The sequence below is a fragment of the Telmatherina bonti genome (genome assembly GCF_933228915.1).
Source record: "Telmatherina bonti genome assembly, chromosome: 3".
Taxonomy (NCBI): Eukaryota; Metazoa; Chordata; class Actinopteri; order Atheriniformes; family Telmatherinidae; genus Telmatherina; species Telmatherina bonti.
The window spans coordinates 31,452,926-31,479,355 of record NC_136621.1 but is presented as its reverse complement, the minus strand read 5'-3'; the positions used below and the strand labels follow the sequence as shown (position 1 = coordinate 31,479,355).

The 26,430-nt window shown below is 39.2% G+C and overlaps 2 protein-coding genes across 2 annotated transcripts; both read right to left on the bottom strand.

Annotated features, from left to right (window-relative positions):
* Positions 1–6,995: 6,995 nt before the first annotated feature.
* Positions 6,996–10,231, bottom strand: cnga1a (cyclic nucleotide gated channel subunit alpha 1a; the record flags this gene model as incomplete). Its single annotated transcript, XM_079263797.1, has 5 exons — positions 10,119–10,231; positions 9,533–9,637; positions 9,246–9,352; positions 8,088–8,698; positions 6,996–7,991 (listed from the first exon to the last, which is right to left on the bottom strand). The coding sequence occupies exons 2-5, from the start codon at positions 9,568–9,570 to the stop codon at positions 6,996–6,998; spliced, it is 1,752 nt and encodes a 583-aa protein (XP_079119923.1). The 5' UTR covers positions 9,571–9,637; positions 10,119–10,231.
* A 4,461-nt stretch (positions 10,232–14,692) lies between these two features.
* Positions 14,693–16,512, bottom strand: enam (enamelin; the record flags this gene model as incomplete). Its single annotated transcript, XM_079263788.1, has 6 exons — positions 14,693–15,061; positions 15,654–15,704; positions 15,921–15,962; positions 16,084–16,146; positions 16,317–16,340; positions 16,459–16,512. The coding sequence occupies 6 exons, from the start codon at positions 16,510–16,512 to the stop codon at positions 14,693–14,695; spliced, it is 603 nt and encodes a 200-aa protein (XP_079119914.1).
* Positions 16,513–26,430: the final 9,918 nt, after the last annotated feature.

Genomic DNA, 26,430 nt, shown 5'->3' with positions numbered 1-26,430 from the left:
CATAAATAAATAGTAGTTGGCTTTTTACCACGTACTAGAATTGGGCATGGGACGCAGGCTCAGGTTTGACCACCCTACAGCCGGCCGCGTCTGGTGAGGGTGTATAGTGTGAAAGGCCAAAACACTCTGGGATCCAAAGGAACACTACTGATGATGCGTTCTAAATTCAACAAGTCCCAGACCCCCTTCCCTTTTCCAATCTTCTTACATGGGTCAATCACCAATGAACTTTACAAATTAATTAGTAATTACATCCATCCTGTGTTTTTGGAATCTATTCTATTCTATTCTACATTCATTTAGCAGACGCTTTTATCTAAAGCGACTTACATATGAGTGAGAACAACACAAACACGAAACAGTAGAGGACATCGTAGGAAGATTGCTAGTGGACTATCCAGTTGGACGCAGGTCCTTACATGAAGTGCTACAGGCTTTTTGTTGTTGTTTTTGTGGCCTGCTGGAGCTCATTTTGCTGGGCTCTGGCAGTGCTCCTCCTGTTCCCCCTTGTACAAAGAAGGAGGTAGCGGTCCTGCTGCTGGGTTGTTGCCCTCCTGGATGAGCTGCACTACCTGAGCCACTTGTGTGGGTTGAAGACTCCGTCTCATGCTACCCCAAGAGTGAAAGCCCTGCCAGCTTTCAAAAGTGACCAAAAGATCAGCCAGAAAGTCAGTGTTGGACTGGCAATACTTTACAATAAGGGACACTAAATTTACTTAGTTACTAGGAACACCTTGGGAACAAACTAGGACCTAATGGTTAGTTAAGTTGTACTCACAAGTGATCACACAAGTCCAGGCTTATTAGATGATTACAGGTTAGTTATCAGAGCAACAAAATGGAATGAGTCAGGAAGAAATGGGTGGTTTACCAGTACTAACTGGTGAACACACAGATCAGGCTTACTAGGACATTTCTAGTTAGTTATCAGGAAAAAATCAGGAACTAATCAATAGTTAACTAGTAGTTACACAACTTGAAACGTGTGTTTATTAAGATTCAAGATGTTATTTGCTATTTTCACACATACACTTGTTGTGGTTACATTGGAATTCAAAGATGCCAACAATTACGTGATGGTTAGTTAACATTAAATTATCTATATGTAATGAGTGAAAAGATAGACAGACATAAAGACAGTGAGACAGACAGATTTAATAATTTCACTTCTACATTATTATTTTTATTTTAATAAGTAGTAGTAGTAGCAGCAGTGGTAGTAGTAGTAGTAGTAGTAGTAGTAGTAGTAGTAGTAGTAATGGTAGTAGTAGCAGTAGTAGCAGCAGTGATAGTAGTAGTAGTAGTAATAGTAGTAGTAGTAGCAGCCGTAATAGTAGTAGTAGTAGTAGTAGTAGTAGTAGTAGTAGCAGCAGTGATAGTAGTAGTAGTAGTAGTAGTAATAGTAGTAGTAGTAGTAGTAGTAGCAGCAGCAGTGGTAGTAATAGTAGTAGAATTATAAGTATTATTAGTATTATTAGTTTTATGAGTATTGACACAGATAACTTTGTTTCAAGAAATTAAGTTGGATACCAGCCAGATAGCCAGATGTGTCCGTACTTATCTTGCTTGATCTTAGTGCTGCATTTGATACAGTCGATCATAACATTCTGTTACAAAGACTAGAACAGGTGATTGGAATTACAGGTACAGCGTTAAGCTGGTTTAAATCATATTTATCTGATAGACTTCAGTTTGTTCATGTAAATGACAAGTCCTCCTCCCAAACTACAGTAAGTCATGGAGTTCCTCAAGGTTCTGTACTTGGACCAATACTCTTCACGCTATATATGCTCCCTTTAGGCAAAATTATTAGACAGCATGGAATAAACTTTCATTGTTATGCAGATGATACTCAACTATACTTATCCTTTAAACCAGATGGAACAAATCAGCCCAATAGGCTACAAAATTGTCTCATAGACATAAAGACTTGGATGTCTAGAAATTTTCTTCTCTTAAACTCAGATAAGACTGAAGTAATTCTCGTTGGATCTGAAAAACTCAGAGCTAAATTTTCCGGTTTTGTAATGAACCTGGATGGCATTACTTTAGCTTCCAGTGCTACAGTGAGAAACCTTGGAGTAATATTTGACCCTGACCTGTCCTTTGGACCACATATTAAGCAGGTTACTAAAACAGCCTTCTTTCATTTACGTAATATAGCCAAAATTAGGGACATTCTGTCTCGGAGTGATGCAGAAAAACTGGTTCACGCTTTTGTTACTTCGAGACTAGATTACTGTAACTCTCTATTACTGGGCTGTCCTAAATATGCCCTGAAAAGCCTTCAGCTGATCCAGAATTCTGCAGCCAGAGTCCTGACCAGAACCAGCATGAGAGATCATATTTCTCCAGTTTTAGCCTCTCTTCATTGGCTGCCTGTTGAATCTAGAATAGAATTTAAAATCCTTCTCCTTACATATAAAGCCCTCCACAACCAGGCACCACTATATATCAAAGACCTCATTGTTCCTTATATACCAAGTAGAGTACTTCGTTCGCAGACTGCAGGCTTACTTGTGGTTCCTAGAGTCTCAAAGAGCCGAGCAGGAGGCAGAGCCTTTGGTTATCAGGCCCCTCTCTTATGGAATAAGCTCCCAGTTAGTGTTAGGGAAGCAGACACCCTCCCCACCTTTAAGACTAGGCTGAAGACTTATCTTTTTGATAAGTCCTATAGCTAGGGATGGTTAGCATCCCTTAGTTATGCTGCTATAGGTTTAGACTGCTGAGGGACATTTCCTGATACACTGAGCTTCTTTCTTTTTCTCTTTATCTCTTTCTTTTACCCCCCCCCCCCATAACAGTGTTGCATCATTAACATGTATGTCTCCTGTCTCAGCAGGTCTCCCTGGCCGGGAGTAGCAGTTCCTGTTGTCTGTTGTCTTTCTGTCCTCTTCCCCCCACACAGCAGAGGCAGATGGCTGCCTGTCCTGAGCCGGGTTCTGCCAGAGGTTTCCTTCCTGTTAAAAGGGAGTTTTTTCCTTCCCACTGTTGCCAGTGTGCTTGCTCAGGATGGGAGATTGAGTTGGACTCAACTCAATCTGTTGGTTTCCTTATATAGGCTGTTATGAATTGGCCTTCATTATGTTTTCCCCTCTGTCTGTAAAGCGTCTTGAGATGGCATTGCCGTGATTTGACGCTATATAAATAAAGTTGAATTGAAAGTTGAATTGATAAAGAAAATACAAGAAAACAAAGGAATTTTAAAAATACCATAGATTAAAATAAAATAAAATAAAATAAAAAATTTTTACACAAATAGGCAGTAAAAAGAAAAGGCAAGTTTACTTGCAATACAACAACAAGGTGATTCAGTTCTTTACGTCAATAAAACATTAGAAAATAAATATTTTTGGCCTAATTTGAAAAGCTTGTCAATAGTGAAAACAAGAGAGAAATGAACAAGAAAGAAGCTCAATAAAACTAGTAAAGATTTGATCACATTTAAAAAAAAAAAAAAAAAACTAGATTAAAAGAAAATGAGCAGATTTGGACTTTTAAATAAAATATGTCAAAATGCAGCTGAGAACGGGTGAATTTTTAACCAGCATTTAAATAAACAGCCTGTTGAAGATGATCTGAGGATTTCTGGGATTTTGTTTCAGTCTTTTGGAGCACAGAAGCTGAATACAGCTGCTCCTGTTTGCACTAGATGTAATCTCAACTGGGTATCGGGTACATCTTCTCAAGAAAGCACGAGTATTTAAAGTTCAATATTATTTTATTGATTCATCCTTCATGTAATGGGGAGTTTTATTCTACTGAAATTCTTTTATTTGACTTAAGAGATCCGTGGAAGGTAACTATCTGTTCTGTCAGCTGATCTGTCTGATGAGGCAGCTGCTGTGTGATATCATTCTGCTATCAGAGATGCGAAAATGCCAGTGGTATACAAGATTTTATTTCATGATAAGATATAATTTCCTTTAGTGATTTTTTTTAAACTCGGTAAAAACCAACAACAGGAACCTGAGCTAGAAATTAGATCTGAGGGGGAATGCAGTTCTTCCAGGAAAGTGTTAACAGATTTTATTTACGTAAGAACACATAGAGGACATGAGCCATTGGGAACTTCAGCCCTAAATATAGTGTTTAATTATGTTGGCTTTTTATTCGCAAAAATCAAGTACTGCTTTTCTGAATACCTAGAAATACCTAAGCTTTCTAATAGCTTAGAATAAGTTTTTTATAAATACGTTGCTGGTGGCACACCCAACAAAGGGGTGCCATTGCATCATGAACTTTGAATAGGGTAGCTGAAAGGGGACAAACTTGTTAGCTTTACGCAGTTTAGGTGTGAATCCCCATGTGGTGTGTAAGGGGGGAAGGGGGAAAAGAAACAAGCAAAGATGACCATGGATCATTCAATTTATTGTTTACACAGAGGACCATCCATACTCTTTGCGCTGGGAGAGAGAGAAAAAAATAACCAGGGAAAGAAAAAGAAATAACTGGATGGAAAAAAAAGTCTACATTGCTGTAGTGTTTTCCAGATGGAGAAAATTCATGAGAGAGAGGGGCTTAAAACTGACAGCGGTTGCAACTTTGTGCTGGACAGGTAAGTTCATTCAATCTGACAGTAAAGTTTATTTTGCCGTTACGTTAGAAACAAGGCAGGTACTCCAGCAACTACTTTATCCTTCTTTCTGAGTTGAATGATTTCCTGTTGTGTTATAAAATGGCAGAAATGGCTCATTTGTTCACCTACAGTGGTGATACTCCGTTGTAACAATTTTTTAGAGGATTTTACTTTTCACAGAAGTCATACCAGCAGGTGACCATGAGTTTTTTTCCCATTCATATTTCTTAAGAGTGTTTCCTTGTGTTTCCTAATTTGTTTCGGCTGATTTCTCAAAGGGGTTTGGTGCTAATGTCCTCCCACTCGTCACATGATTTCACACAATGACATTAACTATTAGCAGCTTGGCACCAAATACAGGGAGTGCATGCTTGTAACTTACCTGCATCAATAATAAAACCAAATTATGTATCATTCTGTACTTCGACACATGTCTGTACACTCCAACTTGCAAGATGTTGACATTTTCACAGTGGTGGCTCTCTGCAGCTTCAGTAGTGATAATAACTGTCTTAAACGGCAACGTGCCAGAAAGCTCTACTCAATTGTTTTGCATTAAGTTATCGAACCACTAGATAGGAGTAATTCTCACACACTGAGGTTTCATGAAACATTTTAACTCGGGGAGTTGTGGTAACATGTATTTAAGACTATGTTCACATCATTGGATCCAGAACATAGAAGTGAAATCATAAAATAGAACAAAACTTTGAAAATAGGAAAGGTCAGTAGCTGTGGCTGATGTCAGTAGAAATGATCATATTTCTGCTTTTCTCGTTTTACTAAGTATACAAGTAGTTTTAATGAAAAAAATATGTAGTTTTTCGAAAAAGTCAGGGTACTATTTTTTGTCTTTCAGATGCTTGTTTTGTATTGGTTCAGCCAGAGGGACTGTAGAATGATGAGACCTTCACTGTGTATTTGAGTTACATCTGAATATGATGCTCTTAACACATCTAGTCCACATCTGTGCTGTTAGTATCATTTGGATGGTATGGTATCAAGAGCCATGATTGTTTTGACACCGGTGCCAGGCATTGTTGAGTTTCTGTGCACAGACCAAGTCAAAGTCCAAAACAGGTTTTTAGTCTCAGTCTGTTCCTGGTGGTGACAAACATGTTTTATTTAAAAAATGAATAAATTCAGTGCTATTCAGCTCTAGAATAAAGGTAATGAAGTGATCTCAATAAAACCATTGGATCCATTTTATAACGTAATAAAAATCAGACATGACTACAATCAACTTGTGTGAGGTTGGCCCCCATTCCTCAGGAAAACCTTTTCTTGATTTCTATATCAGTCTGATGTCATGCAGCTCCCCGTTGTCATCCAAAACAACAACCTACCCCGGCCCCTCCCCTTTTTTTTAAATGAAGATTGATTTAACCTTGGAATAACAAATGTCAAGTCTTTATTAATATTGTATAACCAGGGTCATATGAATCTTTTAGAGTTGAAGAGTTAAGATTATTTTGTCAGTGTCATGCAGTAGTGGAGGGTTGAAGAATATCAAGAAAGCTAAAGTTGAAACAAATTCAAATCTATGTGCACACGTCCATACTTTAAGAAAACATGAGAGTTCATAATATCCAGCATAAGTTTGAAGTTCATTAACTGGTAGATGCAAATGACTGTGTGCCTGGAGCCCACAATGGCCCCAAAGTTTAACATTGCTAACATCTACAGCACAGTCTTGACCCTTCTTCCCAGACAGTTTTAAAAGAAGTCACACTCAATCTTTTAGTCAAAACACACTATGGGTTGGTCAGGTGGGTTAGCGATTTACAAGAGATGGCTGGACTGATAACACTTATGCCACTTAAACAGCCCCAATGGCCAAACGACAGCTTGTAAACCTGATTCTCCTCACCTTTCAGTTTAAAACTGGACATCTTTTGGATGGAAGTTTAAATTATTTTATGAGACAACATGGAGTCCATTTTCTTTCAGTTCAAGCTCTTAGGATTCATTAAACCTTTTGTCTGAATAATAGTCTCAGGTTGTTACAGAGCGAGTCCCAGTCAAACACTGAATGATTTATTTGGTGCTATTCTGCTTCATGCAGTGAACTATGTGTGCCACAATTAGGGAAATATCTGGTTACATTACTGTCTGCATATATAATCATGAATATAACAATAAAATTGGACAACAGAGTTTAATACAGAGTCGTTTAATAGAATTGAATGTAAGTATTGTTACTGGCATTACTTCCATTGTTTGACATTTATAATGGATGTATAATGGCAAAACCTTTTCAAGTTGGGCATATTTAACTTTTTTTGTGTTCTCTTTAATAGTTACTGCTGAGTCATTTAAGAAGCAAGTCCACTGTGGAAGATTGGTTTGTAATAAAGATTCTATTATATCTATATAGAAAAGAGTATAATTTTTTCTTTTTATAGAAATCATAATCTTATTTTTTCTCTTCCTTGTCTGTCTTCTCCTCTTTTGCATCTTCATCCTTTCCTTCTTCCTCTTTTGCTTCATCAGCCTTTTCCTTTTCTTCCTCTTCACCTTTACCCTCATCTCGCTCTTCCTCCCTACTCTTTTCTCCTTCTTCCTTTTTCTCTTCTTCCCCCTCTTCTTCTGCTTTTTCACCTTTTTTCTCCCCTTCTTCCACCTTCTCCTCTTTTTTCACTTCCTCTTCATCCTCATCCTCATCTTCCACTTCCTCTCCAGTCAAGCGTTCCAGATCTGCAATGCGTTGCTTCAGAGTTTTTTCAGCTGTCTTGTACTTTCCCAAAATCTTCTTAAGCTTTGTCTGCATCACTTCCATCATGCTGTACAATTTGCTGACCTTCTCCTCTAGCTCTTTAGCCTCTGGCTTAATGTTGGCTGGGTCCAGATCTATCAGACCATCTTTCATGAGGATCTGCCGACCCTTCTCCTCCAACAAAGCTTTGGCATCAGGATACTCTAAAAGTGACTCCATCAAGTCATCTTTGGACAGGCAGAAAAGGTCAGAGTATCCAATGCTGCGAATGTTGGCTGTTCGCCTGTTTCCCGCTTTACTTCCTTTAATATTAAGGATACTGATCTCCCCAAAATAGCTGCCACTTCCCAGCACAACAAATTGTGTGACACCGTCATCAGCAACGACTGCAAGTTTTCCATCTTTTATGATATACATCTCACGGCCAATGTCACCCTTTTTGCAGATGTAGTCTCCAGGACTGAACACTTGCGGCTGAAGTTTGAGCACTAGTTCGATAAGCAGCCCTGCCTCGCAATCTGCAAAGATACGGACTTTCTTCAGGGTTTCCATGTGGACTTGGATGGCTATTTCTGCTTTTAGCTTGTCCGGCAGATACTTGAGCACTTCCCTTTCATTCTGTGCCTTGCCGTTATTCCACAAGTAGTCAAACCACTTGATAACTCGCAGCTCAAGTTCCTTGTCAACCTTTCGAGCCTGTAAATGAAAAGGAAGCAAGAATATTAATAGAACAATCAAAGACCAGAAACTATGTGACTGTAAGCCATTATGAAGCTTGAAATGAATGTCTACCTGCATGTAGTGCTTGATATTGTCTATGCGAGCCTGAAACTGGGCTTGGGCAGCATTCATATTGGAAATCATGGTGGCAATGTTTCCCACAATGGTAGCGAAGATCAAGACTCCTACTAAGAAGTCGACCACATGGAATAAAAATTCTGAGTCGAGAGCTGGTGGTGGGGTTTCTCCAATGGTGGTCAGGGTCAGTGTGGACCAATACAGGCTGAAAGAGTACTTCCTCATAGGCTGTCCAAACTCAGGCTCATCTGGATCATCCAGAGCTGGATAGACCCAGTCATCGGCACCAAAACCAATAGATTTGGAGAAAGAGAAGTACAAGCAAGCATTCCAGTGGATGATGATAAGGATATACATAATGAGGTTTCCTATGCGAAAGATGTTGGGGTAGTTGGTTTTAGTCTCTGTCCTTGTAAAGAACTCCATCATTCGGCCAATTCTCAGCAGCTTGTTAATGCGAATCTCAGGGTAGTCGAGGCCAAGGAATAAATAGAGCACATCTGTTGGCAGCATGGAGGCAACATCCAGACGAAACTGGAAGCTTTGGACGTAGCGATCCCGAAGCAGTTTCTCATCCTTCACCATCAGGCCTTGCTCAAGGTAGCCTGCATTGAAAGAGTTACATTCTCAGAGATAATACACATAAAGATACAATATAGAATCTGGAAAGTATGTTGTAAATAATCCCAGAAGAGTTGACATTTACTGATAACACATAAATCCCACCATTCAAACTCCACTCACTTTGTCACCACATCCACTGTGATTCAGATGTTGAAAAGAATTTCAAATTAAATTAGTGGATTTTTTATTTGATATAAAATCGAGTATTTAAAGACATATTTTAGAACCATTTATTAACATTCTTTTATGCCTGTTTCTGCTTTTTATTCTCAATGAGAGAACAAAAAAATACATTTAACTATAAAGTTTGATCAGATGAAATATAGATTTTAATCTGATCAAAGTATAACTGTTTATGCAAAATACCACATATGTGTTTCTATGTTTTGTGTTTTATTGCTGTTATACATAATACATGGAAAGTCTTTCCTTTTAAACAGAGTAAAATTAGTGGAGAGATGAGAATTTTTTTTTAAAGATTTTCAGTGTCTTTGTGTATTGGGGAAGCTCAGGTTGGGTTTTTCTCACCAGTTCTGGTTCTGACAAACATATCAGCCAGGTAGATCAGGTCAGAGGTGTAGTCAAACAAAACCCAGTAGAGAATGTAGTCATGCTGCAGCTCCTCAAAGCAGGCTCTGTTTGCAGAGAAGAACAAGAAGCAGCTAATTCCAGTTGACGAACAGGACCAGTTATTCACCACAAACTAAAGACCATACAAAGACATTTATCATTGAGCAATGAATTTAATTAATCAGATACATGTGATAATTTAACATGTAGGGGAAGATTGAAAGATGTATTGAACTGAAAGTCACCTGGCTATGATCATGGTCCAGTTGTACATCACTGGCATTGCAATGAAAAACAGCCAGTTGTAATACAAATTCCCAGCAGGATTAATGACAAACAACTCTTTGGGTCTGTAAAGAGACAGAGTGAAACAGGAAATCACTCCTCTGATGCATGAATTATTAAAAAAAAACAATGGTTTTCACAGACAATATATTACTTTTACTGACATCTACAGATACACTTTTCTTTGTCTTTAATATTATTTGACTTTTTACTTAGTTTATTTAATCTATTTGTATAGAAATATTAATAAAATAATATATTGTTGTATTTATATAATAGAAATATTCTATAAAAATTGACTCGTATCATTTTATCATCCTGTACCATCACTGAGGTAAAGTTGGTAAAATGTATGTGCATATATGAAATTTTATTCTACATTTGTTTATTTGTCAGTGAGTTGCAGTGTGTTCGGTTACTTTCTTAATATCCACTGAAGTGGCAAAATTGCAAATAAACCATCCTCACTAATAAGTATTCTAGAAAAAAGTCCACATGGTTGCAAACAGCGAGTTAAATAACAAGACTTCTGAATGATTTACTTACTTCTCTTTGTCCTTAGTCTTTTCTTTCTCTTTTTCCTTTTCTTTCTCCTTTTCCTTTTCTTTTGCCTCTTTTTCCTTTTCCTTTTCTTTTTCGTCTTTTTCCTTCTCCTTGTCTTTCTCCTCTTTAACCTCTGCTTTCACATCTTTTTCCTTTTCTTTCTCCTCTTTGTCCTCTTCTTTTACATCTTTCTCTGTTTCCGTTTCTTTCTCCTCTTTGTCCTCATCTTTTACATCTTTTTCCATTTCGTTCTCTTTTTCCGATTCTTTTTCTTTCCCATCTTTTTCCATTTCTTCTTTCTCCCCTTTCTCCGTTTCATTGTCTTTCATCTCTTTGTCTGTTTCCTTTTCTTTCCCATTATTTTCCTTTTCTTTTTCTGCATCCTTTTCTTTTTCTCGCTTTTCTTCCTTTTTCTTCTTCTTTCTGTAAAGTACATGAATAAATAAAGGAATGTTGAGGATCAAATACATATATAACACATTAACTAAAAGGTGCATAGGCTTTGGGTGTGAAAGTTACTCTTTTTTTTCCTTCTTCTCCTTTTTTTCCTTCTTCTCTTTCTTCTCTTTTTTCTCTTTTTCTTTTTTCTCTCTGGAAAAAGTAATTTACACAGTTAAAATGCAAAGTAAACCGACTAAAACGCTTATCAGAGAGCTGGGGAGTTTTAAAGACCTCACATTATTGTGTGACTTCAAATTCTACTTACTCATCATCGTTATTGTTGTTATTCTTATTGGCCAAATGATACGAGTGTGGAGTATTCCTGAAACAAGCATGTTATACATGTGGTTAATTATTTCACAAGTCTTTCTTCTGGTCGGTTTTTTCAATGAGTCCTTTATTTGAATTTGCTTTGAACATGTCTTTGAAGTACGACTTACAGGTCATCCTCACTTTGTTCTTCACTGTTTGTTGCAAGCTGTGATGCAACGTGAGGTGTTGTGAGATGAGGATCAGTGGGAGCTGTGGCCATGGTGGCAGATCTTCTGTCTACCCTTCAAAATAAAGAAATAAATAAACAAACAAGCCAAGATCTCCATTGGATTTCACAGATTTTAAATTGATGTGTTATATGTCCTTGTGATGGACCAGTGGTCACCAAAGGATTTGTGTTTAATCTTCTGTTTTCTTTGAGTAAATAAAAGATTAAATGATCTTCCAAAGAAATTCTGTGTGCATAATTTATTATTGTCTGACTCCTCTTAAAATCAGTCAGACACTTTGTTAATGCATTTTTATTCTGCTCTTGAGGCAAAGTAGAAGAAATACATGACAGTGCTATATTATACAACAGTTAGTAATACTGGGGGAAAAAATGGTGGTTAATTAGGAATAATGGAGAAGTATTGAATAATAGAAGACTTTCAGAGAGAGCTGCTTTCAGGAATCCAGAAGCCTGTCCACTGTGCGGGGGCACGTACACAAACATTTTTCCATAATTGTTGTGTCATTTCAATATTTAAAACTCTTTGTGGACTTTTGAGCAGCTGTGATCTGCTATTCAGAAGGAACAGATGCATTTTACTATATAATTTAACCACAACAGTTTCATCATATCATCATCAGTCATGACTTTTATTTAGTTTTTCTAAACTCAACGGTCGATGAATGACCACAATTACAACCCTTTCTGTATGTTAAATAAAGGCCTAAATCCATCAACAAATAAAAGCCTCCCTTTTTTCTGTTTTAGAACATTTGTACCTTTCTGATTGTGGACATACACATCAGCATCAGAATCTTGCAATCCTGAAAAATTTAGAAAACATGGTCTGTGTTGCAACCAGTGGCAGAGGGAGACGTGGAATGATCTAAATACCATCCAATTCAGTCAGCATGCATCACACCATGTGTAAAAAAGCTGAGGATGAAGAAAGGCTGCCTTCTGCAGCAACAAATAAAAAACCTAATTTTATCTGTTTGAAAAAATGTTTACTTTTCTGAATGTGGACAGCGCTACACATCAGCATAAAAATTTGCAAAATTGCAAAGATCATCCTTTGACTGTGGGGAAATACTTCGTCAGAAAAAAAGAAACTTGCAAAGTTGTGTGTGTTTTTGTTTTCATATTTTAAGTACGAGGATGAATCAGTGGCAGAGGGAGGCGTGGAATGATCTAAATAGCATCTACTTCAGCCGGCATGCATCACACCATGTGTAGAAAAGCTGAGGATGAAGAAAGGCTGCCTTCTGTAAAGTGATGATAATCCAAAACAAACACTAAATTCCAAACCAAGTTGCAAATTGAAGATTGTTTCATTGACCTCACTCTGACCCACATATAATCCCAAATATGTGGACTTCAAAAGAGCTCTGCATGGTGTTATGATTAGGTTTTGTTCACGTGGAAACTTAGCATGTGGTTAAAGAGAGACAGGAGGAGAAAGTCTGTGTCTCTGTTTCTGGCAGAAGAGCAGAACACAAAAACAAAGGTTTCTGTTGCAAAGTCAGTTCATTTATGTCAGTAAATTTCTGCTACGCATCTGTTCTGTCCCAGCCAGAACGGCTTATTTGTATTAAACATGCCTTGGTTATTTTATGATGATTATATCTGTCTTTCTTATGGTAGAATAAAAGATACTGTGATTCTTCTTTCAGTGAGTTTTAGTACCTGTAGGAGCACCAGAAGTCAGGTACAGAGACCTGTGCTCAGGTGCGTTCAGCATGACTCTGCAGCGAACCGCCACTGCCTTTTTACCAAACAAATCTGCTTGTGATTTGTCAGGAGATGAGCACTACTTGCTGACACCTGGAAAGAACCTATCTCACCACTTTAACATAAGCTCTTCAACTGTAATGTTGGTGTATACTTCTGTCTTTCTTTTGGTAGAATATAGGATAATGTAATTCTTGTTTCAGGGGTCAAAGCAGGACGATTGTTTCAAAAAGAAAAGACAAAAAGGCCTCCCTGATGTGCTTATCCATTGTTCGAAGCAACATTATTACATCTTGCAAAAACAGCATAATGTGTAACTCTCCAAAAGGAATCATTGTGTTTTGAGTTTTGGAATATGCATCTACCCTAAATCTTATCAGACAAATGATAGTTTGTATAGTTATTATGTCATATCTATACTGTTGCTCACAATGTGCACACATGTTCACCCATAATATAATATTAAACTTAAGTGTACATGTTAAAGTATGCAGAAAAGACTTTGAGGTATGTCTGGGTCTGTTGAAAGTAACAGGAACCCAAATGAAAACAACCAGAAATTACAATTAAGTGTTGCACGACAGATAAAAGTGAACCAATCAGATGATGTCTTTTGAAAGAAAAAACCAAGTATCACAAACAGAGGATACAATGAAAGGTGCAGCAATAAACTGATCTAGTTTTGGAAAACTGATCTTACCTTTTCCGCTCCTTAATGTAACGAGAAGTCCATTTTCCTTTAATCCTGGTGTGTTTATTTCTTCCGTCTTAACCTAGCTAATTGCATTCATTATATAAATCCTTGATTCTTTTTAAATGCTAATAAAAATTATATCAATATATATATTTATAGGAAACCGACACCTGTAAGCACTAAGTCTAACTAACCGTGTCATTGAGTCTCGGTGACCCTAACAAGGATTTGGGGATTAGACATGGCTGAGAAGAGGTAAAGTCCCTCATCCTCCTTATTTGTCCACCTAAGTGGGAGCTGAGAAAAGTGCAGTTTTTACAAGTCTTAGTTCACTTAGTAGTGACTATGTGCAACATTGAAAACCATTTCTGTTTCAAGAATCTTAATCCATTTATTTGATCAGTGACAGGTTGTAATTTTCCTGACCATTTGCAGAACAGCAAAGGATTTAGTCAACACACACACACACACACACACACACACTTCTCTCCTGCTCAGTCAGCATTCTCAGTCATATCCCCATCTGATCCTATTAGATTTGTCCCTGTAGAACAGATTTCAGATCAGATAGATCTGACATCCTTTAAGTGCATGAGAATCATGATGATGAATTAAAGCTGAACCCATGTCAGTGCTGAGGACAGCGTCCAGGAAATGCTCCAACTTGAGGCAGCATATGAGAGAAATCCTGTGGTTCAGTGGCACTCCCTGTTGGCTTGTGTGATTTTTACAGCACGTTGGCAGAAAAATAAAACAGTGCTAAATCAAGTGTGTTTTTGGAACTTAAATGCACTTTATTTTATGCTGAATTATTTTGCAACAGGAATACATGATGAAGATACTGATTTTAGTCAAACCTTTCGGGTTTTCTTCAATAAACGTGTTACAAACTGGCTGAAGTTCACAGGCCTTGGCACAATTTAAGATCTGGATCACAAAAAAGTAAAGAAAAAAAGAAAAAACTGTTGAAGAAAAAGTACAAAAGAATTACAATGGCTTTCAAGTTCAGAAAGACAGAAAAAAATAAAGACAGAAAAAAAGATCCAAGAGAAAATGGTTCATCTAATTCTGGCCTACAAACATGCAGAATCACTTAGATTTTTTTTATTTGCCGTAGTTTTTCCTTTAGTGTTTCCCTGATATGTTATAAGAGCATTACCGATGGCTGCTTCTGGCTACAATATGTCAACTACCAGAGGCAAGCTTATGCATGTAAGTGGAGAATAACTACAATGCAACAGGATCAACAGCTGCACCAGCATCAGCAGCACCAGTGTCAGCAGCAGCAGGGACGTCGGCTACGGCAGGGGCGACTGGATCAACAGCAACCTCAGGGGCTGCTGGCGCGGGGTCAACGGGAACAATATCAACGGGAGGCACATCGATGGCAGCAGCATCAACCGGTGCAGGGACGTCAACAGGAGCAGGTTCAGCAGCAGCAGGGTCAGCAGCAGGTTCAGCTGGTGCTGGGTCCACCGCAGCTGGCTCAGCTTCAGCTGCTTCTGCTTCAGCTGCTTCTGCCTCCTCTTCCTCATCAGAGTTTAGAGGGGCTGCAGGAGCACCAGGAGCAGCAGCTTTCGGGCCGGGGTTTCCATCCTGTTCCAAGAAAAAGAAGAGAAATTGATACTGTCCAGTTACATTTGGTTCAAATCTTTACCCAATTCACAATAACACAACATTGTTGTAAAATTATTTCATTATGAGGCTACAAAGTCATTATTAACAAACATGTATGAAAATTGAATGTTTTAAATTTAATGTGGAGAATGTAATGGAAAAAAAGCACTCAGCCAAGTTGCTTGTTAAGACAAGAAATGAAGAGATAAGTGATATGATGCAAAGAAGAATATAAGAAAATTAACTTTCATTTATAACATTATTGCACTGTTGGATCTGCAGTTTTTTTTATTATTCAGCAGCTGGTATTGTACATATCCATGTATGACAGATAGTAGCAGCTGAAAGGGCCAAAATAAAATGGCAAAATAAAGTGTTTGTTGTTCTTGCAGCATGTGCTCTGCTTTAGCCGTGCATTCTATCTGTAGGAGCTACACAATTAACCATCACCCAGCTTATTGTCATCAAACATCTATATTTAAACCAGAAGGAAAATGTGAACAAAAATGTATTTCTGTTGAGAGAAAACAGACTTTGTTTCATTCGGTATGAGTCAAAGCTGCTTTTTCACCTCTGTCTCCTCATCCGAGGCATCTCCTTCAGGTGCCGGAGCTGCACCCACCTGCATTAAAAAAATATGTTTAACTCAAACAGCTTGTAGAGTTCTGGCAGATGTTGTAGTGTTGCATGTGCACTTACTGCTGCGGCAACTGCTGGATCAGCCTAAACATAAAAATAATCCTCGAATAAGTAAAACATGTCAAAATTTGCAGGTTTTGTTAGTTTTCACAGGAACCTGAATCTAAAGTCTGATGGAATCTAGCATAATTAAACTTACAGGAGCATCAGCAGCAGGGAGGAAAGGGTTCCCAACTAGTCCCTAAAAAAAAAAAATAAATAAAGATTCATAATTGAGACTGATTATTATCTCCAGATTATCTGAACTGATTAATAATTTTCTTTTGATCTACTCTAGGCAAAATGTCAATGAACCCCTCTACCTGCTGCTGGGACAGCCTGTACATCTCCATTAACCTCAGGGCCATATTAGCATGGGCTGCAACCTGCTAGATAAATACCAAACATCTCCAGACACGAGTTGCAATAAAGCCCATTATCTTGTCTTTTTCCAGACAACCATCATTCTGATTGATGCTATGACAAAAACATGACATGGCAAGTCTGCCACACAGACCTAAAACTTCACAGGAAGGTAAAATACAAACACGCTTACCTCATTGCTCTCACTGTCTGGTGCCTACAAAGCAAAATAATGGACATGAGTATTAATCAGTTCTGAAGAACAACAGTGTTTAAGTGTATGAAGGAGGCATTGTTGTGCTGTTTGAGGTGAAACAACAAGACGCGAGACTCACAGGAGCTGCAAAGACAGCGACGAGCAGGCACATCAGAATCACAAACAGCTTCATCATGACTCTCTGCAAAGAATTATATATTCTTTTCACTTCGTTTGCTTGATAAACATTTATTTAAGACTATCTTAAACTATGTTTAAAGTTTTCAGCAAGGCTATATCATGTATGAATCTGCTCTCTCACCTTTGCTTTCCTGGTCCAGTGAAAAAAAATAAGACAAAAGAAAGTGTGAGTACCTTTCCCTTCAGAGATTAGATGAAGTCTACTTCATGTCTCACATGGATGGCATTTATATCCTGGAATATCCTATAATAGCCAATCACATCCTGTGAAATGTGCACAGCTATGTGTTTGAAGAAATCCTCTTACATGTCAAAACTGAAAAGGTGGTATGTGGGGTTGAGGCCCTTGTTATAGTTAATTACACACTCTGCAAGCATGCTAAGCATACATACTCATCTATGATGCCCTAAAACCAAACTTTAAGAGAGGAGACAGCATGCAGACAACAGAAGTTCAACATAAATGAAGTAAAGGAAATGAAAAAGAAACATTTAGAAAGGCCCTGTAGGGCAAAAAAAAAAAAAAAATCCTCAGTGTCACTGTGACAGGTGGGTTATGCTTCTTTTCTTCTGTATGGATGAATGTATATTATGTGCTAGTTTATGCGCATTAATATCAACAGTTTAATTACATACACTTAGGCTTTTTTGTTGTTTTTGTTGTTGTTATTGTTTTCTTTTTTTAAGCTTTTTTTTTTTACATGCTCCTGGTATGCTTTTTATTCAGTGGTTAGTGTGGTTAGTGACTCAGATAATTGCTTTCTTGCCTCATTACAGCAAGGCTCTTCAACTCCAGGCCTTTGAGGACCACTGTCCAGTAGATTTTAGATGTTTCCCAGTATCAACATATCTGACTTAAATTATGTAGAGCTGTGAGATCTATGTCAATTCAATAAGGTGAGATGGAGCAGGAAAGCATCTAGATCTAGAACCTGTAGAGTAGTGTGCCTCAAGCACCAAAGTCAAACAAATGTGTGGCATGACCACAAAATTCTTCATACCATGATAGAGAAAAGGCCTGTGATAAGCTGCTCTTCCGTGCCTTTGCAGATTAATTTCTTTTATTTCTGGTAACTATCCGTCTTACAAGAAATTAGTGTTTTATTTCCCATATTAAATGGATCCTTTCACTGGAAGAAACATTTAAACATACCATTAACTGCACAATGACAATGTAGGCTTTGCATTTCTGTTTCACATTGATGTAAATTAAAGTGACTCCATCTTCAGCTACAACTGCAAAATGCAACTAAAATGCTGCGACATTATCAATCTACCCACAAATGATTATGTTAGATATGAACAGGCATCTTCACAGGCATGATTTCTAACTTATTTTGACTATTAATCTTTATTTCTGAGAGTGATCACAGATGCTACAACTTGCGTTGGAGTTTTTTGTTTGTTTAGGTGTTTGTTACAGTGTTATACTGCAATCTGAGTAAATAGTTTCAGTTTCTACAGGAAGCACATTTATATGTTTTTGTCAGGTTGACCACTAATTTCATCTATATAGACACCTTATAGACACTTTGCAGACAGTGTGTGTTATAATACCAACACACATTGCTTATGGGCAGTGTGGCGTCTCCGTGTGTTTAATTTAGTTTGTTTGTACATCACAGTGATTTTGAACATTGCAAGTTTCTTCTTTTTTTTTCTTGTTCCAGATCAGATAATTAAAGACTTACCCTATAATCTGCAAAACTGTATCCCAGACAATCTTCACTCAGATCTGCTGAGATAATGAGTTTTGTGAAAAGATAACAATCTTTTCATTAGTTCATCAAAGACCTTACCTTCACATTGACGCCACACTGTGAGATTAGTTCTCTAAGTTTACCAAGGTTATAAGGTGATTACTGTTCCAACAGGAATACCTGTCTATTGCCAACTTAATTAAATTGTCCTTTGTTAAGCAGAGCAAACACATTGCTGAAATAAATATGATTTGTTGACTTATGCTCTCAGACTTGGGTACATTATTCATGACACAGATAGCTGTGGAATGAGGGTCTGTTTGTCAAAAGAATGATTGAGAGATTTGCTCTGAGGTGTGTCCTGTCACATCATATATTACTCTGTGGTCTGTTTGTTTACCCGCAGTGAAAATAAGGACATCTCTGGAGACAGGAGGAACCAGGCAAGTAAAAATTGGAGACTGCCCCAAGAAAAATTAGACCTAATTTAAACTCTACTTAAACGTCATAAATCACATTAATTCAGTGACTAAAAATGCGAATCCAGCAAAATCTTTGACAAGTTATTGAAATGGGATGATTGCAAGCCATTTTCCGAATGTTTGACCATTACAAGCCTCTTTACATATTATTAACAATGTCCCTTCACACACCTGTCATAGCATCAGGTGACTTGGGGGACTGAAGGCCTTTTCCCAAGTCCAAGTCATGCAACTCATTAAAATTGCATGACTTGCATGGCAGCAAGTAGGTTGTTGGAACCTGTAATGTTGTTGGTTTATATTCTCTGTATTGATTTAAATGTCCTCACAATTGTAACTAAAGTCCATAAAAAATCTCAATGAAACTATCTTTTTTTCTTGCTGATGTAAATGCGAAAGAAAAAAAACCCCAACTTTTTAATGTATTTCACCAAATTCTGATTAGTTTATTTTTGTTCAGTCTCACTATTTAAGTCAAGAGCTAAAAAAAATGGATGAAACTGTGAGAATGTGATTGTGTTGATGTCACCTTAGAGCTGCAGAAGAGAAACAAATAGAGCAAAATGTTTTTAAAAAATCTAGTATCAATAAGCATAACTTCCTATAATCTTAATACTTCTGCAGAGAAAAACATTTTTATTTACATAGTTTAGCATGATATTGTTTTTATGTTTTCATGCTAAAAATGAAAAAGCATTTTAGGTATTATCTAAGTAATTTGCTGCTGATTACTTTTCACCATCCAGACCCGCAGATACTACCACCACCTATCTCCTTGTTATTTGCACTTCACAGAGCACCAAAGGCTACTGTGATGTTGAAGCATCATATTAATCCGACTTTTAAAACATATTCATGTTTCATATGTTTTCACCAGCTGCTCATACAAGTTTAGAGTTTCAGTAAAGAAAACCAGTGAGGAAGAGAGAGAAAATAGCATGACAGAATGATGCCTCTGTATTGGAAGTGTCTTTGAAAAGATGATAAATCAAGTTACAACTGGTTTTTGACCTCAGGGTAGTAGGTATCTTCCTTCTGATGGTTTTTATTTTTCTATGACAGTTAACAGTTTAGTGTGGGGAAATCTGCCAACCACTGAAGCAATCTATATCAAGTACGATGTCCTGCAGCATACACTTATATGACATACTTAATGTATACTGTTATACTGTAGGCTATAAACAGCAGTCATGATATGTTAAGACCTGTGTATCAGGACAGATTATTGTTTTGTATTTTTCCTATTTACTCATCCACCTCTACCCATCTTCCCTGTCCTGAAGCATTCACTGAGGTAGACCACAGTGTTTTTTTTTCTTCGCTAATATCAGACAGAAATTATATAATCAGAATTTGTTTTTGTTTTTACAACTAATGATACTTCGAAACCCTAGATTATGAGAAATCAACATTTCATGTCTTCAGTTTTAGTGTTCAAAAAGTATTATGCCTGCTTACAGTGTTCTTTTGTTTGTTTGTGTCAAAGTGGACAGAACTGACTGATCAGCAAGCCTTGCCCTGTTTTGGTTTTATATATTTTACGTTGGGTTTATAGATATTTTACCTTGGTTTTATATTTTTTATATTTGTGATGCATGGATTTTAATTGCTGTGATTTTTTTTTTTTAATGGGCAAAGGCTGCTGACTGACTAATTAGCCATAGTTGGCATTCCCCCTCTCTGCCATGAGATTGGCAGAGCACTGGACAAAAGGGAGCAGGTGCTAGAAGACTGAGAGAGTCGGGACTGGCGACAGAGGGAGAGTACTGTGAGACCGACAGGGACTACTTCAGCAAACCAGAGCAGCAACGAGAAGACACAAGGTCAGATTGGAGAGGCACTGCGGGCATCACCAGCCTGATCGAAAGAGACGAGACAATGGTACTGAAACAGCAAAGAAAAGGAACGTTGATAAGTCTAGCTGTGGTGAACGAGTGGGCTGCCTCCCCAAGATGGAAGTGTGTCTTAACACTCCTCCTCTGTGTTTCCCCAACAGCTAACAACTGCGTGGCTGAGGCCAAGGTAGGCAGTGCCAATAATCCCCAGCTGCAGCCTGGAGAATGGGGCGGGGCTGGATATTGGGCGGGGTTGGATGTCAAATGGGCGTGGGGTTGGAGTTGGAATTAGGGTTGGGGTTAATCAAATCAAAATGTTGAGGGGGACTGTCCCCTGTCTCTCAGGGGTGGGGGGTTCGGCCTCTGCCGTGGGGCTTGGGCTGACCTGGATCTGCCGCTGCGGAGGGGCGTGTGTGTGTGTGTGTGTGTGTGTGTGTGTGTGTGTGTGTGTGTGTGTGTGTGTGTGTGTACATGTGTGTATGGGGTATGTATGGGGAAGAGTTGTGGTGTGTGATTGTAGGAGATTGTGGTGGTGCGAGTTGATGGGGGGTCGGAGTGTGTGTATGGGGAGTGTGGTGGTTCATGTGTGTGGGAGTAGGGGTGTGAGTGTGGGGGAGTGTGTTGGTGCTGGTGGATGAGGTGTAAGGCGGGGTGTATGGGGGAGTATAGTGATACATGTTTATGGAGGTAGGCGTGTGTGTTGGGGGAATGTTGGGGTGCACAAGAGTACATAGATGAGTGTTAAGGTGCATGTGTATGGGTGTATAGTTGTACATGTGTATGGGGGATGGGAGGATAGGGGTGTGTATATAGAGGAGTGTGGGGGAGCATGTGTGTGGGGGTACACTCGTATGTGTGTATGGTGGGGTGGAAGGGTGGTGGTTATGAAGGGGGGAGGACAGAGGTGAGAAAGGGATTTATGTGAGGTGTGTGTGTGTGTGTGAAATTATTGGGGTGTAGACAAAGAGGGACTCCAACATGTCTCTGCGTCCTCTGTGGGTGTGGGGACGGTGGACCTTTGGTCTGGGGTCTCTTTCTGCTGCCCCTCCCCTTCCTTGTCTTCCTGCCGCTCTTTGCATGTGGTAGGTTGGTGCCTTCTGGGGCCGGCGGTGGCTCCTTGGTTGGCTTTGCTGAGAGCTCTAGCTGTTGGGGCGGCTGCCCCTGCTTGTTCTGGCCTTTGAGGGCCCTGGAAATGGGGGCGTGCCTAGTGCCAATGGCGGCTCACCTTCTTGAGGGAAGCTCACTTCCCTCTGGTCCTAAATCCCTTTCCCCATTCTCCACCACACACAGGCAGGGTGTTGGGAGGTGTGCATGTTGTGCTGAGTGGTGAGAGAGGCCATGAAGGTGGTCGTAATCACTGCACCCAGTACCGGCTATCCTCCAAGTTTTAATTACACTTAGTTACCATATCACAAAAAAACACACTGACAACTCATGGACATGTATTGGGGGGCCATGCAGTGTGGTGGGGCTGCTTAGGTGGTCCCTCTCCCAACACGGTGGGGTTACTGCCCCTCAATTTTAATTACAAATAACACACACTTCACAATTATTAGTGGGGGGAGAGGAGGGGGAAATGGGGTTCTCTCACACCCCTATTTCCGGGGCTTTGCCGGTGGGGGAGAGTTCAGGCAGGGTAAGAGGGCTGCCCAGTAGATCTGGGTCTAGGCTGATCTGGCTGAGGAGAGAGCTCTGCTGGCTTTGGGGGTTGTGGGTCGACTGTGTCTTGGGGATGCGGGGAGGCGCTGGAGGTGGTGGGCGGTAGTCGTGGGTACCTGATCAGGGCCTTGTTGGTCTCTGCTCCCCAGAGGCGTCTCACACGGGACATGTTAAGAAGAAAAGATGCGGAACCGAATGGATTAAGTTGCGGATGTAGAGGTGGGGGAGGTGTTTATGTGTAGAGTGGAGGTGGGGTGAGGGAGTGTGCAATGGGGTGTGTTTGTGAATAAAGAGGGAGTATGCAAGTGGGGTGTAGAGGTGGAGGAATGGGATGGGAGGTGTGGGCACAAATAGGGAGTAGTCTATGAATGGAGACGGAAAGGTGAGTTGGGGTATGCGTGTGTAGGGGGGAGTGGGTGGTTGGAGGTGTGGTGGGGATGTGTGTGGAATGGGGTGTGTGCTGATAAAGAAGGGAGTGAGTGAACTGGGGGTGAGTAGGGGGTGCATGTTGAGGTGTGTAGAGAGGGAGCTTGTGAGGGGAGTTGTGTTATAGGGTGTGTATGTGTGTATGGGTGAGTATGTGTGCAGGGGTAGGGGAATGTGAGATGGAGCATGTGTAATGGATGGGGTGGGTAGGGTGTGTGTAGGGAGGGAGTATGTGCGTATGAGTGGTCTGGGATCCTGGCTCTCCATTGGTGTGGACCCTCTGCCTGCGAGGGTGGGGGGGTTGTCTTCGGGCTCTTGGGGCCCTGGAGCCCGCACTCTGTCTTCCCTGGGTGGCCAGTGCCTGGTGGGGCCAGTCCTTGCCGGTCTGGGCATGTTGGGGCCTGTTCCCCCTGACTGCAGGGGACTCCGGCTGGGGCTCCCCTCTGCTACCTCCTGGGTGGGTCCATGGCTGCCTCCAGAGTGGGGTGGTTGGAGCCTGTGCTTGGGGGTGGCTGCCGGCTACCTGAGTCTCGGGGACCACCTGGCCTGCTTCTTGCCTTTGTGTGGGTGGGGTCACATTGGCATGATCACTCTTCTCTGAACACGTTCCACTCTGTATGTTCTGCATATGGCACAGTCACTGAGTCGTCTGCAGGTTTATTCACAATCAGCAGCTAGTTTTCTTTGTCTCTCATTTATATTTAACCTGATAGTTTATGGTGCTCCTGACAGTTGATAGCCTAGTCCTCCACAGGGGGAGTACGAATCTAAGATTAGCCTGTTTGTGTATATGTGTGTGTATGTGTATGTACATGCGTTTATAGAGGCAAATGTGTATGTGTGTATATCTGTATGTTTATGCAAATATCTGTTTTTTTTCCTTCTTTTTCTCTCTATCTCTCTGTTTTCCTCTTTCTCTATGAAGTGTTTTCTTTCTCTTTCCCTTTGTCTTTCTGTGTCTTTTCAATCCTCTCCGCTCTGGTCCAGCAGTAGAAACTCTGCATTACAATTGTACAAAATAATAGAGAAATAAAATGAGAATCCAGAAAATCAAGGAGATCATTATACAAGTAATGCTCCCCTTGGCAAAGTAAATTTGCTCAGCAGAACACAGCATCCAGACCGTCATTCTGCTTGCTTAAATGCTGGACAAGACACAAAAAAAATGCTCTTGGCATTGGCGAATCTACCAGGTTACTTTGAGGAGGACACAACCCCATCTACTCTGCAGCAGATCCTAACTCAATTTTCCTGAAGGAAGTGGGACTGTTTGCCTGTCCTGTGTTGGCACTTTGATACACTGGTGACTTATTCCCGGTGACCTCTGTCCATCAGCATTGATAGATCCCACCTAAACCCTTGCATTAGAAAAAGCAGGTGTAGACAATGGGAGATTAACAAGCTGATTTTAAAGTCCCATCCAAGGTTTATTCAGAGTTTTGTGTTGTTTTTTTTATTTTGTTTTTTTTTTTTTTTGTTTGTTTTAAGGCTAGCTGAATGTAAGTAACTGGAGTATTTCTTAAAGCAACAAAGAGGCACAAGATGTGTTTCTGTATACACCATTAAAAAAAAACTCTTTAAATAAGAAAAAAGAAAATAACAGAGAATTGCTTCTAAATGTTTATTTCTTAAGACAAAAAGACATGAAAATTGCAGGTTATATTCAACTATTAGACAGATACTGTGATCATGCAACAGGCATGATAAGAAATCACACCACAATCTGCATTTTTACATCAACTTATTGTTGATCACAGGGACCAAACAGTTCTTTAGAAATGATGGTTTATTCAGTACAGATAACCTTATACTTTGATAATGTCATTCAATTATACTACTAACAGCTATGTTCTGACTATCAATTTAACTTTGATTTTAATTGATTCTAGCTTTTAATAAATGACAGAAATACAACCACTTAAAATGGTAAAGATGAGGAGGAAAGAGTCATTTGCTCCTTTACATCTTTGGTGGCATCTATGAGTAAAGATGAAGAAACATATCATTAAAAGAGAAATTTTGGTTTCTTATCTTCAAATATTGCTGCAAAATTACCTGGCTTGTCTTTGTGGGAAGATCCTGCTGTTGTTGTTGCACTGGATCCTGTGATGGCTGAGCATTGACATCAAAGGATTGCATCTGGGAGATGACAACAGAATGCACAGAGTAAAAACAGTGAAAAAGAACCTAAAAAGAACAACAGCAGCTTGTTGTTGTCTTCTTATATTCATACTTTGGTGTTTTGCTGTGGACCACTTTGAGGGGGATAGCCAAATGGGAAGACCTGTGAATACAAAGAAAACTAATAAGTGAAATAATGTATAAAGGTAGATTAAGATGCAAAACATTTTCCCACATCTTTCACAAAAAAGTGCAAGAGTTCTTTTGGTTATTTGTTTTGATTTCTGTTCTTACGTTTGTGTTTTGCTGGGGCATGATTTGAGAAGGATTTCCAAATGGTAAAACCTGAGCAATAGAAATAGAGCCAGTGAGTGAACAGGTTTTCACAAAAGTGTGAAAGGATAAAGGAAGATTTAGAAAAATCTTTTAAAAAAAACTGGAAAAGCACTCGGAGAGCGCAAACCTCCACCAAGCGCAATGTTAAAGAATCCTTTAAAAACCTTCCTTGATCCAAACAGTGATCCGGATCGCCACCAAAATTTAATAAATTCTTTCTTTTCACATTTCCAACAACTCCTGAAAATTTCATGAAACTCCTTCCATAACCTTTTAGTTATTTTGAACATAAACAAACAAACAAATGGAAAAATGCTATTAAAAACATAATCTCCTTTGTGGTGGTAATAAATTAAAATCTTACATCTTGGGGAACAGGACCATTGCTCATCGGAGGAAAGCTTGTAATGACCTATAAAAAAATTTTTAAAAAAAAAACCAAATACATTTAATGCAGTCCAGTATTTCATACTGTATTTATTTTTCCATTTGCAGATGTCCAAAAATAATTATATCAAAATATAAATGTTTACCTTTTGGTCATAGAAGTCATACGGGTAGAACTGTAAATATACAAACACAGTATCACAAGACATCAATAAATTGTCTTCCAGGAGTTGTCTCTTGTACCAAATGTACTCAGAGAAGAAAACTTACAACTTCAACACTCTGTCTGCCTGGCGGCTGAGGAATGGAGTATTTTACCATACCATAACGGGGAAACGGCTGCAGAAAGCACAATCAGCCAAAAGCCAAATTAATTATGTAACATTTTTACCACAAATGTCTTTAGAGGTTGTCTCATAAAAATGATGTGCATGCCTACCTCTGGATTGGGTCCAGCACCACCAATTCTATGTGGATAAAGCTGAGAAAAACAGATGTTTATGTGCACTATAAACACTATTGATAATCTCTAGGGCCACACTTAATCAAATCACATTTTCTCCATGTTGCACTTTTTGTACAGATGCATTTCAAATACAAATACTTTATAACATAAAAACTATTTTACATTTATGCACACACACATGCAGCTCAAACACACAACCCTACCCCTTCCTAAACCGTCTGTGTGCCAAAACAAAACTACCTTAGTAAATTTCATAGAAGTGAAAATGTATTAAAAATATATATGTTTTTAAAGTATCTGACATACAAATTCCACGCTGTAACCTCCTTGAAGTCCAGGCTGGAAGCCCGCTGGGAAGGGATTGTTCACCTGTAAAAAAAAAAAATTTTTGGGGGGGGGGCAAGAATGTCTGTAGATAAATAGTTTAACCAAGTAATATTCCTGCCATGCTTCATCTAACAAACTAAAAACAGAAAATGAGGATCAGGAGCTTAAAGT